The following is a 15,057-nucleotide window of genomic DNA, read 5'->3' as shown; positions in this document are numbered from 1 at the left end:
GTCATGTACAGCGGACTTCACCATCCCGATGTCTCATTTTTATCAGCATATCAATATCACGCTGGAAATCCGTGAACATTTTCCGCATTTCAAGTAGCAAGTAGTCATCTTTAGGGTCCTTGGGCATGTTGGGGTCTGAAGCGGGAGTAGAAGGAGGAGGGTCAGCTTGATGGGCTGCCATGGCTCCGGGGCCGGGGGGATGGCTGTAGGCTGGTTGGTCACGAGTTGAGGAGGCTAATTGTTGGAAACAGTTACGGGAACTGGCGAAGGTGTTTTGGCACGTTGATTACCACGGCTAGAGTCCCGGGGCCACTTCCATTCACGAGTAAATACCACTATGCGCGACCATGGGGTCTCGAAAAGCACCCTAAACACGTAATTTCCATATTCTGAAATGAACCCCTAAAAAATTACAGGAATGTTTTATTGTTACGGATCCTTCGGTCGTCGGCTTTACCTTATTTGGTTTAGTAAGATCCACCTTCTACAACTCGCACAAATCGGACTCTAAACACGAAGTGTTGGGGCAAAAAGGACATCCTTTATAAAACATTTCAATTTTGTTTTATCATCCACAAATTCGACCCTAAACACGTAATTTTCCGAGCGGAATAGATACCCTTTTTTCACTATTTTTGTGTTTTTGACACCCTTATCACGTTACGTATACGTAACGTGCCCTATCGTGAAAAAGACATCCTTTTTACGTGTTTTTTGGTCGCGCATGGTATCCACTCGTCAATGTAAGTGCCCCCCCCCCCCCCGGGGCTAGAGTCCTTTTGGGTGGAAGGTTTTCTCAAATTATAATCACGACTACTCGAAGAATTCTGCATTTTGCAAACAAATGTAGTATTATGTAGAATAAATGTTCACGCCTGCAGTCAGAATTAGAAGTGAAAAGGCATATCTCAAACATTAAGGCGTATATTCCATGTGATAAAAACGTAGAGGAGCGGAGCTCACTTTAGACACGTCCGCGATTCATGGCGAAATCTCAGTATACATGTACATCAGGGTAGATAATAATAGATAATAATATTACATATATCTCTGATATTGCAATTTGAAATTGTTTTTCCCCCCATTTTACAGGTACATGAGGCAGGTGATAGATGAAACCCTTCGAGTCTCAATTCTTGCCCCGTACGCTGCCAGATACCAAGATTTTGACGTTACCCTAGGAGGTCATGTGATTCCTAAGGGGGTATGTGAAATATTTGATTTATATGCATCTGTGAATTGATATATGTAATGCCATATTTTGCTCAGTGCAGCCGCTTAAGGTTCCGAAAAATGTTCTCCTTGCTGGCCGTACTTAAAGGCCATACAACTTTATGAATTAATTTATGAACTATAATTTTAATTCGTCATGAGGACAAATTAGGTGATCTGTCTCTGATTTTCATGATCACGAATACAATCACCATGTTTATTGAGATCAATACGATGCTCTTATTGAAAACTAAACTTTTATTACGAAAAGAACATGTTGAATACTCTTGAAAAGAGGGAAATGAGAATATGTGAAATACATGTAGGTGTAGGCGATACACATTGTACATGTTATAGGCATATTAAAAACGATTTTAACCTACTTTATTGTGCGATATTTGAACTAATATACCTTGTAATGGTGATTATGGAACATTTGCGAAAAGTTGAAAAGAAAAAAAAAGAAAAAAAAATGTATGCTCACTTTTGGGTTCGAACCCTCGACCTTAAGGTTGCAAGTCTGGTGCCTTACCAATTGAGCTGCACTGTATCCCATAGACTTTCTACACAAGCAAATTAAGAGGATCTCAAATCCAATTTTGCAAGTGAAATACGGGCATGATCCCAGCATCTGGGAGCGTTTCATGAAGGGACTTGTCGGACGTTTTATCCGACAAGTCCCATTTTATCCGACAGTTACTATAGTAACAGTACCTCTCAGCCAATCAGAATCAAGGAAAGATGTCAGATCTGACAACTTGTCGGACAAAAATGTTGATGAAACGGTCCCCTGATCGGAAAACGAAGACCACATTTGTGATAGCTTACAATCTCAGCTACAACATACTTCAAGTTCAGAGAAAACCAACCAATAGAAATGGAGATATGGCTCGCGAAATAGAGGAATGTAAAATCCAGTTTTGAGAAAAAGTCATTTCCCTTAGAGATTGCACACAAAATGAGCGAAAATGACATGCCTCTATAATTTTTTAGGATGATCCATTCCTTTAAAAGTGAATAAAGGCATCAAATTAGAAAGAGTAGGTCCTCAGCTACAACATATTGAAAACTGAGCGAAAATTGACCAATATTTACAGAGTTAGAGTCAAATTTGCATAATTATAATGACGTCATAAGTAGCAAAATGGGAATTTTGAGTTCCGACGCCATTTTGATGACGTCATGATAAAATTTCGGGTCAAATGCGACATGAAATCACATCTCCCATCCATACTCTATTCGAATATGAAAAAAAATGGGGGTCAACGGACTACTTTAAAAGCTATAATGAATTTTGTATAGGCATGTTTTTGCACATATATTGTCTATGGTTAGTGCGCGCGCGTGCTGTAAACTTTGATGGAGGCTAATTCCTTTATTACTTGTCGTAGAAGGTTGATCAAGGTATCAAATTGTTCAAAATTATATTATCGGTGCACTGATATAAAAACGCGCGCGTAACCGTGCGCGCGCGCAAATTTTTGAAATGCTTAAAATGACCTGATTCGTACTCTGTTTTGGTCAAAAAGTGATTTTGAGCATTTTAAAATTTTGACGCGCGCGTACGCGCACGTCGTGACCTTTACATGACCTTTGATGACATGGGCAGTTGACCCTTGACCTGAATTTAATGTGATGTAAATATTGTTAATTTTTGATAATTGATAATGAAGATATGATTGATAATGTGATTTTACAAAATGGCGTCTAGATGACGTCATGATGACTTTTTGACCTTGAACTTGCTTTATACACATCACATGATAGATCCCCATATCTGATGATGTTTTGAAGATAACTGATGATGTAGATTTGGAGATTTTGTACTAACAAGAAGAGGTGGGAAAATAAAAAATAATAAATAAATAAATAAGAAAATTCGTACGAAATTAATAGTTGATCTGTCGATTGACAGATCACATAATGAGCAGAATAGCACATCAGTTACTGCAAACACCCAGAACATTCTAATGATACATTTAATTTGTATATTGCACTTTCCATCTTGATTTGATGGTCAATGTGCTCCAGAGCAAATTAGCCCTTTCCACGCTTACTTTGCACCAATGCATACTTGGTGCCGCATGAACTTCGCATTTTACACTCTAACAATCAATTTTTCCCCTCCCTGAACTATCAGCAGAGGGGCTCATGGCGCAGTGCCAAAAGAGTTAAGAGAAAGAAAACAAGTGCAGACAGGTTTGAACTTTACGAATGAAAACCATATGGTTGTCTGTCGAAAAGCGTAATTATACTAAGGAGGTTTCAAATGAGATAGAGTAACAGCAAATGAAATCTCTTTGAACAAGTATAAAATCGGCCAGCAGAAAGTATGTCAGGCAAGCACTTTGTGTAGACAAAATGATTTCCGTATGACTCCGCAGCTATAGGTCATACATAAAGGGAAATATGGTTTTGTGATGATAATTACTTTTTCCGCCGCATCTTGGTCTGCTTATTATGTGTAGTACATAATTCGGAGGCATGAAAAAATATATGTTCTGAAATATGACTCAAATTTGCTCGACTAGCCATGTGCGGGCACTCATCTGGCATGTACAGTAATGGACAACAATATTCTACAGACCACATTTGAAATTTTCATACGCCGCACACGATCGGAAGTGTTAAAATCTGGATTCAGTAAAGGTCAAATTCTTTCTTTTTTCACTAATTACAGGTTAATTGATATAATCTGGCAAATATCTCGTCGTAATAGTTCTTGATTATTGATGTATTGTTATGCATTCAATTTCAGTTTGTTTATTAATATGAAAAATTGAAAATTAATATTCGTAAAATTTTACCTGTCTGCTTTCTTCACTGAAACTGGCGGCTGCGCTTCGAAGGCAGACATCAAAAGGTCCTAATTGCCGTTCTTTCTTTTGTGCTTCTTTAGAAATGAACAACTGCTTGAAAAAATTTGTTGCCTGTTGGAACTCCAGTCATAGAATCTTCTTGATTATACATGTGCCCCTGAAGGTGATCGCTGCCGTCTGGGGTTTCAAGCTCTGTGGCAGAGGATTCCTCAGGGCCGACCGACCCTGCAGTATAGGCCCTCATGACTTCTTTGAGAATGGAACTTTTAAACGATTTGTAGATGTTTGGAATCAGTTTTCAGTATTTGGTATGATAGAGTACCAATGCATATCAGCATTTTTGATACCATATTTTGGTAGAGCATGATGAAAAACCCACACTTTAAGAATTTGGTGGGAATCGGTCCTTGGGGGGGGGGCTTAGATATGACCTTATTATTACATAATTAGCCCCATTGTCGTTAGCGTGTTATTGGCCTGATTCTAAATGTTAGGAACCTGGTCAATAATACATTGACTTCAATGGGGCTAATTCTGTAATCATGTGGGGGGTTTCCATCATGCTCTACCAACAATTAAAACACTGATATGCAAAAACTGAAAATTGATGATGTCACATACTCTAAAGGGCTTTTCGTATCAGTCTAATTTCCCTTTCTGTTTTATGTGAGGAGACAGATATTTATCACCAATTTGGTGTAGGATAATTTATTGTAATTATAAAGTGTAAAAGCATACATGTACTTTTTCCTTTTTTCTCTCATTTCAGACACCTGTAGTTCATGCCTTGGGCGTCTCCTTGATGTCTGAAAAGTACTTTCCAAACCCCAAAGTGTGAGTCAGATTTGAGAAAAAAAAGTAAATGCTAGATAAAGAAAAGTCTAGTTTTAAAAAGAATTTTCCAAAAATGGGACATTTTTGGGTCAATTACAAACATGCAAGCTTCAAATGTTTTTGTTATATTAATTCATTCAGCAATTCAGTCCTTGATGAAATGTACTACTTGTTCATCTAGTCACTTTGTCAGTCATGCAGTCTATCATTCATTTGTTCATTCAATATTACTTCTTGTCCGTTCAACGACTTATGCAGTGACTAAGTCGTTCTCTCACTTATTCAGCTATTATGTTTTCAACTACTTATCTTATCAACATATTTGCTAAGTACTGTAACTTCTGAGAAGACAGATGGGTGGAGTTGGGGGGAGCTGGTGGCTGTGGGGCTGAGACCTGAGTCAGCCCGCTGTCATCATCTTGACTGCCAACTGCGCGATCACAACCAAGATTGGGACGCGCGTTATCAATGGCATAATCAGCAAAACTAGAAAATAAAAATCCCTAAAATATCTTTACTAATTTCTTCATTTTAATGTATGCAAAAATGAAAGGTTTGCTCTAATTATGTATAAAACAAATAACTAAGGCCCAAATCTACTAATAATGTATTCACAGAATCTCACCAACTGTCCATTCAGTTCAACACCAATTCATCCATCTTTGTAACCACTTGTCTACTCATACACATCAAGCCAACATCAACACAACCTATTTTGATTCTATTAACGTTACAGGTTTAATCCGGAGAATTTCTCCACGGCTAGCGTGAAGAGTCGCCCTCGAAATGCGTTCCAGCCTTTCGGTTTCGCTGGCCGCCGGGTGTGTCCGGGACAGCAATTTGCCTACAAGGAAGTGGCCATCTTTCTCGCGATCTTCCTACGTGCCTTCAAGATCGCCCTTGTCCCGGGTCAAAAACCGCATCATGTTCATGGTCTGGTCTCGCATCTTGTCAACATAGATGGCGGGGACGTCTGGATTACAGTTGAAAAGCGTTGAGATCCATCAGTTTGTGGTGGTGGGGGTGCTTATCGAAGAGTTTGTATGATTTAGAGTGATGCTTTTATACCGACGTGCACATGGTTTATAATGTGCAATCTTATTGCATGCCCAGTATCCTCTTAGCATGATTCGACCAATGCAGCCTTGCCTTCTCAACTTTGGACAAATGGAAATTGAAGTGCAACTCCAATTCGCACTTAACTCTTCGGAAACACCCGACATGTTAGCAATTGTTTTGAATTTATATTGGATTGGTATGTCATAAAGCTTGAATTATGTCCCGGGGGCCACTTCCATTCATGAGTGGATACCATGCGCGACCATTGGGTCTCGAAAAGCACCCTAAACACGTAATTTCCATATTCTGAAAATGCACCCCTTAACAAGTCTTGGCGTGTGAAACTCTACCCCTAACAAGTATTGGAAACAAAACGATACTCTTGGCAAATATTCCCTGAAATGAACCCCTAAACAAGTACAGGAATTCTTTATTGTTACGGGTCCTTCGGTCGTTAACTTTAACTTATTTGGTTTAGTACGACCCCACTTCTACACCTCGCGAAAATCAGACTCTAAACACGATGTGTTGGGGCAAAAAGGACATCCTTTATAAAACATTTCAATTTTGTTTTATCATCCCCACAAATTCGACCCTAAACACGTAATTTTCCTAGCGAAATAGATACCCTTTTTTCATTATTTTTGTGTTTTTGACACCCTTATCACGTTACGTACGTAACGTGCCCTATCGTGAAAAAGACATCCTTTTTACGTGTTTTTTGGTCGCGCATGGTATCCACTCGTCAATGTAAGTGCCCCCCCCCCCCGGAATTATGTACAACTTTACACTCGACTGGCGTGTACCGAGTGCCCATTTCGAGTCTAGGTGCTAAATTACAATTAAAAAATATTATATCTGAAATAGATATAAACAATCGTGAGGTCGTGATCGTAGGAGATCTCAATTTCAATATATTTTGCGATAGTGATAAATCTAAGATAGATGACATGTGTTGCGAATTTCAGCTTTCCCAAATTGTAAATTGTGAAATAGAATCAGTGTTAGATGGACAATCATATGCATACACTTTGTCAATCAGCCATATCAAAATTTACAAAAATAGCAATGGGTTGGCTCGAATGAATATCTATGGCCTGCCACTAGTGATTAGGCCCGTGTTGGAAAGAGCGGTTCACAACCAATTGTATGATTTTTTCCAAAATTCAAATTTCCTATGCCCCCAGCAGTCAGGTTTCAGGCCGAGGCACTCGACTTGCAATAACCAAGTTGGTAGAGTAGCCTTTTCATGATTTGTTAATCCACGGCAAGTCAGGGGCCGTATTCTGAAAATTGTCTTAAGAGAAATATTCTTGTATCTTTAGAGTTACAATAAAATCCGTATTCCGAAAATTGTCTTATTAAAAGCGGATTATTATTATTATTATTTACACAATCATGGTATGGGTCGTGAACGATTACTTCCGTTATCTGAATCGCGTGTATGCAGGGTCAATCAATTCCAAATCTTTCTTTGAGTTGTACATGTTTGTGATAAATATAATCGTAGAGTTCGTAGTCGATAGCTAGCAGTTCCTTGACAGTGTCCGTGAGTTCTGGAGACAACGGCTGCTTGTTTTTCGTTTTTGTTTCCACCACTCTATTGTTTTCTGTGTATAAAGAGAGAGAGAGAAAATACAAAATTTTTAAATTAATAATACTACGAAAGCAATCGCCATTATCATGAATCGTCATTAATGATAATAATAATAATAGGCATTTATATAGCGCCATCTATCTAGAAATATTCTATTCCAAGGCGCGTTGTTTTTGTTACCCCAGGTGGGTGTTCCATAAAGCTGTTCGTAAGTTGGAGTGACTTTAAGAACGACTGGTGACCCTTTCTTGTGCTAAATGACGACTCACCATTTTATTCATTGGCAAAGCTTTAGCACGTAAGAAAGGATCACCAGTCTTCTTAAAGTCGCTCTTAACTTACAAACAGCTTTATGAAACACCCACCAGCTTCAGCTCGAGCTGCCTTTCAGCGCTCATACATTCAAGGAATTAATCCAGCCGGGTACCTATTCACCCTACCTGGGTTGAGTGCAGCACCATGAGGATAAACTTCTTGCTTAAGGAAGTTACGCCATGGCTGGAGTTCGAACCAACGACCCTCTATTTCAAAGTCAGAAGACTTATCGACTGGGTCACAACACTCCACTTGTATCATTGTAATAACAATAATAAGTTAAGTTCTTGTATAGCGTATTGTTGTGTACCATTAAGCTCCATGCGCTTCCAAAGGTCTTGTTATTACACTGGCTTTAGCCTCGTAAGCTTTCTACAGCGCATATTACCATTTGAAGTAATGCATGCACTTCTAAGTACCCGTGCCTCACCTGGGTCGAGTGCAGCAGCATGTGGATCAATGTTTGCTTTAGAAAATCACATCTCGACTGGGAATCGAACCCTTGATCTGCTGATTCAAAGATTCAACTTGTCAGCTCATCCGTCAATCAGATAACTCTCTCGTAATAATAACTGAATTTGTTTTCTCCCCCATTATAGCGTGATGAAAAAGCATTGTGAACATGAGAAATATTCACAAACTTTTGCCATTTATGGGGTCCACATAATTTTTTGGCACAGAGTTAGATCAAGGCCTATGTTGAAAGAGCTAGACAGTTCACCCTGACAAAATATTTACTGTACATGGGGTTTTTCTATTGTAAAAGAAAAAGAATAGGTGAAGGTTTGAAGAAAATATGAAGGTTTGAAGAAAATCCATCAAAGATTTGACAAGTTATTGGAATTTTATTTTTGCTTTAGTTGTGACGTCATATGGGCCGGAGCAGATTCCCGTGTATCGTAAATAAACAACAACAAAAAATAAAAAGTATATATTGAAATGTCATTTTCTAAAAACAATTGAAAATGGGTTCTATTTTACCGTCAGTATATCAACATAAAAATCGTTTCACACCCTCTTCTAAAAGAAAAATAAATAGTCATCATGAACCATGAAACAAATATCTACAATGGATGCATTCTTAAACCTTAACCAATATTCTTTTCCCTTTCTTTCTTCTGGTGTTTTAAACTTTTCGTCAGAGTGGATTCCCCCTTTAAACTAGGCTTCAGAATACTGGCCTGTTTTCATGGTCTCCAATTTAAACACATTCAACAAGAAGATATTTTTAATACAATATTGTCCCTTTCAAAATTGTCTTCGGTCACGTTTTAGGACTCAATAAAATCAGCGTCATGCCCTCGAAAAACAAATCAGTCCAAAAATAGGGTAAGCTGGGTGCAACTGTCATTCTATATTCTTTTCTAGTAGTATTTTACTAGCCTAGTTCTGATATATGCTCTTGTCAGAAATAACTATGTTCTAAGAACATAGTTATTTCTGACAAGAGCATATATCAGAAATTTGTCTATCAGTGATTGCCATATCAGCTGCAACCAGCTTACTACTAGTGGGTGTTTCATAAAGCTGTTAAGAGCGACCTTAAGAACCACTGGTGAACATTTCTTACGCGTTCAGTAATCGCCAATAAATATCATTCACCACAAGAAAGTATCACCAGTCGTTCTTAAAGTCACTCTTTACTTACGATCAGCTTAATGAAAACGGCCCCCATGTCTAGTCACTTTGACTGATTTGTTGAGTGTGCGGTTACTATTATAACTTCTAAATGCATATACTGTATAATACCTTCTTGTAGGAGTGATTTGTAAACCTTTGTTGTACCATTATACAAGTCTGGTAGAACATGTTCAAAAACCTTCAAAGACGCTTCATAATCCTCTGTTATACCGATGTATGTGTAATATTTGTCGATATTAGACTTGGCCTGGTCCAACGCCCATTTAAGGTCTTTCCTGTGGTGAATGAAACAAATCATTAAATCGATGACAGATATCATACTAACAAACATACACACATACACACATAAATACATAATAATAATAATAGGCATTTATATAGCGCCATCTATCTAGAAATATTCTATCCCGAGGCGCCCTGTTATTATTATTACCCCGCTTTAGCTCGAGCTGCCTCTCAGCGCTCATGCATTCAAGGAATTAATCCTGCCGGGTACCCATTTACCTCACCTTTGTCGAGTGCATGCAGCACAATGTGGATACATTTCTTGCTGAAGGAAATTACGCCATGGCTGGGATTCGAACCCACGACCTTCTGTTTCAAAGTCAGAAGACTAGGCCACGACGCTCCACAACATACATACATACACACACACATACATACACCCATACATACATACATACGAACATGTATGAATATAAAAATAATTGCTGTCTGCGTCGGCATATAAAGAATACAATAATCACAATACTGGTAATAGCAGAATACCATAAAAATAAACTCATATGGCCCGTATTCTGGAGTCAGGTTTAACTTAGACTATGGTCTAACTCTGTGCTAAAATTATGGGAAGCCAAAAGTGTCAAAATGTTTATTACGTTGTGTGTTTCTTATAATGTTTACTGTGCTCTTTCCTGATTCATCGATGGTGAAGACAATCATCTATTTACGCTTCCTGGAAAATTGTGAATGATTTGAAACCCAAATGAGGTGAAATATAAAATTTCTACCGTAAGTGATTTATATAACAATTGGCTATCCATGCTTAAACCGCAACTTTAAACCTGAGTTTAAGTTAAACCCGACTTCAGAATACGGGCCTAAAATAAAAAAAACGTAGTATACATGTAACTCTAGAAAAAGATAGAGATAAAATCACACTCTTCGTTAGTGCCCATGATGCGACCCAAAAAAATCAAAATCCGTTTCTGAAACAGTCGGCAATCAAACCAAATTGGAGTCCATGTGGAATCAAAAAATTCTTATTCACATTAGAAAGAAAATATACGAGAGCTATAAACTTACCCGCATCTTTTATCAAAACCGCAGAAAATCTGTGGGTACCTCGGTTGAGTACACGCGTCTCGTCTATCCACAATGCATGTTTCTATAGACTATAATGAAACACGACATATAATGACAAATTATTGAGTTTGCATTAGTTGCTTCATTTTTTGAGTCTCGCCTGCATAGCAGAGGGAGACTATGGGCGCCGCTTTTTTTCCGACGGCGACGGCGTCGCCAATATTAAAATCTTAACCGAGGTTTTTTTTTAATGTTATCATTACTTAATTAAGAAGTGTATGGACCTAGTTCATGAAACTTATATAAGGGCAATCAAGTGTTACTAAACATCCTGCCCGAGTTTCAGGTCACATGACTAAGTTCAAATGTCATTTATGGTTAATGAACTTAGACCATGTTGGGGGAATCAATATCGAAATCTTAACCGAGGTTAACGTTTTAAAATGATGATAATAATGATACATGAGATTTGTATAGTGCACTTTCCATCTTGCCCAAGGCGCTTCAGAGTGGGGACATCCCGTTAGTCCGCGGTTCCGATGGTCCGCAGTGTGTGTAAAATTATGATCAGGATATAGTGAGATCAAATGTCATCGAGAGGTTAAAGGTCAAATGATACGAGACCATGGGGTTCTATCAGGCGCGGACCCATGCCCCCCCCCAAAAAAAAAAAGGAGGAAGAGGGGAAAGAAAGAGAAGAAATCAAAGAGAGGAAGGGGGAAAGAAAGAGAAGAAATCAAAGAGAGGAAAAGTGGGATAGGAGGGAAGAAAAAAGAAATGAAGAGGTTGAGAGAAAGCGAGAAGCAGGGAGATGAGGAAAAGAGAAAGAAAAAGAAAGAAAGAAAAGGAAATGTGGAAAAGGAAGAGGGAGATATTGACCGGGACGTCGATTTGATGACCCCCTAAACAAGTTTTTAGTGGGATATATTTACACATTTTGGCTCCTAAAGTTGTCGCTAGAATATGACCACGGGGAAAAAGTTTGGGGAAAAACATACCCTAAACATGTTTGGTTAGTCTTAATAAAAAAAAACTTATTGGGAAAAAATAATACCCAAAATACGTTGACCCCGCGATTGACCAATCTTTTAAGATCTTTGTTTTGGACCCAGGGGGGCCACTTACATTGACGAGTGGATACCATGCGCGACCAAAAAAACACGTAAAAAGGATGTCTTTTTCACGATAGGGCACGTTACGTACGTAACGTGATAAGGGTGTCAAAAACACAAAAATAATGAAAAAAGGGTATCTATTTCGCTAGGAAAATTTCGTGTTTAGGGTCGAATTTGCGGGGATGATAAAACAAAATTAAAATGTTTTATAAAGGATGTCCTTTTTGCCCCAACACTTCGTGTTCAGAGTCCGATTTGCGCGAGGTGTAGAAGGTGGGGTCGTACTAAACCAAAAAGGTAAAGCCGACGACCGAAGGACCCGTAACAATAAAATATTCCTGTACTTGTTTAGGGGTTCATTTCAGGGAATATTTGCCAAGAGTATCGTTTTGTTTCCAATATTTGTTAAGGCGGGTAGGGTTTCACACGCCAATACTTGTTAAGGGTGCATTTTCAGAATATGGAAATTACGTGTTTAGGGTGCTTTTCGAGACCCCATGGTAGCGCATGGTATCCACTCGTGAATGGAAGTGGCCCCCCCGGGTTTTGGAAAATTTGTATTTTTGATACCCTTAACGAGTGCACGCGCAGCCCGCGCCCAAAACCTAAAAAACACCCCTTTAAAAGCGTTTGGTTTTTCGTCACGCATGTGTACAGCAATGTATTCGACAGCCCACCCCCGCCCCCCCCCCGGAAGTACTTGTCGGGGGGTGTCTTTTGGGTTATCATTATAGAAACCAATAGCATCCTATCATTTGACCTTTTGACCTCTCGATGGCATTTCATGTCACTATATCCTGATCATAATTTTACACACACCGCGGACTATCGGACCCGCGGACTATCGGACCTATGCGGACTAACGGACCAGGGGACTATCGGACCCGCGGACTATCGGACCTATATGCGGACTAACGGACCCGGGGACTAATTACGGACCTATATGCGGACTAACGGACCCGGGGACTAACGGGCCCGTGGACTATTGGGCTGAAACCTTCAGAGCAGAACAACAAAAACTATTTACATATAACATTACATCAACGTCGTCGTAACTTCTGAAGTAAATTAAGCAAGTTCATAAAACCTGGACATAAGGGTGATGGTGCATCAATGAAGATCCTGCCTGAGTTTCAAATCACAGGACCAAGGTCAAAGGTCACTTAGGGTCAACGAAATTTGACCCTGTCGGGGGTATTTGTGGAATTGTAATTTTGACACTTTATGGATAAGTCATATGCTATCGATAAACGCAATAGGTATCATTCCTCTGAACCCAGGTTCGGTGTTGGAGCTCGGTTCAGCGGCCTTTTGACGGTCTCAACACCAACACTGAACACGGAACTTTTGTGGAATTGTCATAACTTCAAAAGTTTATGGATTAGTTCATGAAATTTTGGACATATAAGGAACCATGTATCAATTAATATTGTTTTTGGTCACATGACCATAATCAAAGGTGCAGGCGCGCCGGAACACTTTCAGTTTTGGGGGGGCAAAATCCCGAAGGGGACACAATATTTTTGACAGCGTGAGATACCGAAGCGATCGAGCGGTAGAGGGCGTGGGACCCCCCCACGGTAAGGACTTTGTGTAAAAATGGAGTTTAAAAGTTACGTTTCTAAGAAAATTCAAAAATAAATTTATTGAGAATTAAACATAGAATTCACTACGAAAGACTATACTCAGAGTTTATGAGAACCTATGAAATCTACGCGCAAAACGATCGCTTAATTCGGAATGTGGTTTTCGTGTCTGATCAATTAAATTACGTAACACGCTTATATTGACTAAAAATACCAGAAATTACATTTTTCATGCAATATCCTTTCAGAAATATTTATTTATGTACATTTACATACACGGACGACGCGAGAAGAAGAAGAAGCAGAAGAAGCGTAACAACAGAAACAAAATACATTCCAATGAATGTCTTTTTAAATTCAAAATGGCGGGTGTTCTGACGTGGCAGACGACGATAAGCGCTTAAATACCCATTCTATTTAAATCATTTCTGACCTCAGCATTGGAGAGAGTCCCTGATTATACATACATAGGCAAAACGTTTCATATTTTGTAACTGGAGGAAAAAGAAATATGACCTGCTTAATTATTGTCTAACAATTTAAAACTTTTCTGAAAATTTAAAACATTACTCGATTTATGTGTTTCCTTTGGCATGTTTTGTATGGCTGGGAAGCACTTTTGGATGACCCCTTCAAAATCTTCTTTTTTCTTTACATATTTTCTGGGGAAAATGTGACCATAACTAGGAAATTATGAATATCGAATTCCTGGAAATATTCATTGGTAAATAATCATGAACTAACAAACTACGGCAGTTCATAATGTACATTATGTAACATTATTTAGAAGAAAACAATTACATTCCAACAGCGGATGTGGTTAACGGTACATGTGGAGTTTTCGAAAAAAAAAAAAAAAAAAAAAGTGGATAGAGGAAGAATTGAAATTGATAGGAGGAAGTAGACAGTGAAAGTCGAGTAATGTTTTCTTCAAATGAGCGTAATCCTGATAAAGACAGTAAACCAGAAAAGGTTGAAGAAGAGGCTTGATTAGTTGATAGATGAGTACTCCTGCTCTGCACTCCATTCGCCGAATCATAGCATCTTCTCATTTATCCAATAAGCAACTACTCAATCCTCTATAACTCTTTAAACTTTTCGGTTTTACAGCTATTTTCAGATTCCATATGTTGCTCGAGTAACTAGCGTTCACGCGCGTTGGTGATATGGGGGGGGGGGGGGCGTTTCATGAAAGGACTTGTCGGACGTTTTATCCGAAAAGTCCCATTTCATCCGACAGTTACCATAGTAACAGTACCTCTCAGCCAATCAACATCAGAGAAAGATGTCAGATCTGACAACTTGTCGGATGAAACACTCCCCAGGTCCGGGAGCGTTTCATGAAAGGACTTGTAGGACGTTTTATCCGACAGTTACTATGGTAACAATGCTTCTCAACCAGTCAGAATATAGGAAAGTTGTCAGATCTTACAACTTGTCGGACGAAAATATTTATGAAACACCACCCCGGTCTGAGCGTTTCTGGGCGACCGCGCGTTTGTTAGCCGACACAGCATGCAAATTTGCCATTCGGTTTTAGTCTGAAATGTATTCATTAATACTAATAGGCCCCC

General features: G+C 38.9%; 2 protein-coding genes across 3 annotated transcripts in view; one reads left to right on the top strand and one right to left on the bottom strand.

Moving 5' to 3' along the window:
- Positions 1-199: 199 nt before the first annotated feature.
- On the top strand, positions 200-5,863 carry LOC121426645 (cytochrome P450 20A1-like). Its single transcript, XM_041623015.1, has 4 exons — positions 200-213; positions 1,093-1,204; positions 4,801-4,865; positions 5,602-5,863. The coding sequence occupies exons 1-4, from the start codon at positions 200-202 to the stop codon at positions 5,861-5,863; spliced, it is 453 nt and encodes a 150-aa protein (XP_041478949.1).
- An 883-nt stretch (positions 5,864-6,746) lies between these two features.
- The window catches only part of LOC121426137 (uronyl 2-sulfotransferase-like), a 41,745-nt gene continuing 33,434 nt past the window's right edge, over positions 6,747-15,057 (bottom strand). Inside the window, exons 6-8 of one of the 2 annotated variants that reach the window (XM_041622309.1) lie at positions 10,783-10,871; positions 9,586-9,752; positions 6,747-7,534 (exon numbers count right to left, since the gene is read on the bottom strand). In XM_041622309.1, the coding sequence (XP_041478243.1) occupies positions 7,377-7,534; positions 9,586-9,752; positions 10,783-10,871 (414 nt within the window). In that variant the 3' untranslated portion in view covers positions 6,747-7,376. The remainder of the gene's footprint in view (positions 7,535-9,585; positions 9,753-10,782; positions 10,872-15,057) is intronic. The other variant, XM_041622308.1, reaches the window with a different exon arrangement.

This window comes from Lytechinus variegatus, chromosome 13, assembly GCF_018143015.1.
Source record: "Lytechinus variegatus isolate NC3 chromosome 13, Lvar_3.0, whole genome shotgun sequence".
Classification (NCBI taxonomy): domain Eukaryota; kingdom Metazoa; phylum Echinodermata; class Echinoidea; order Temnopleuroida; family Toxopneustidae; genus Lytechinus; species Lytechinus variegatus.
The sequence above is the reverse complement of the archived record's forward strand: the minus strand, read 5'-3'. Positions and strand labels throughout refer to the sequence as shown.

Coding starts and splice junctions, on each gene's coding strand:
- LOC121426645 (XM_041623015.1), top strand. Junction 1,205..4,800: donor GTCATGTGATTCCTAAGGGG/GTATGTGAAATA, acceptor CTCTCATTTCAG/ACACCTGTAGTTCATGCCTT. Junction 4,866..5,601: donor TACTTTCCAAACCCCAAAGT/GTGAGTCAGATT, acceptor TTAACGTTACAG/GTTTAATCCGGAGAATTTCT.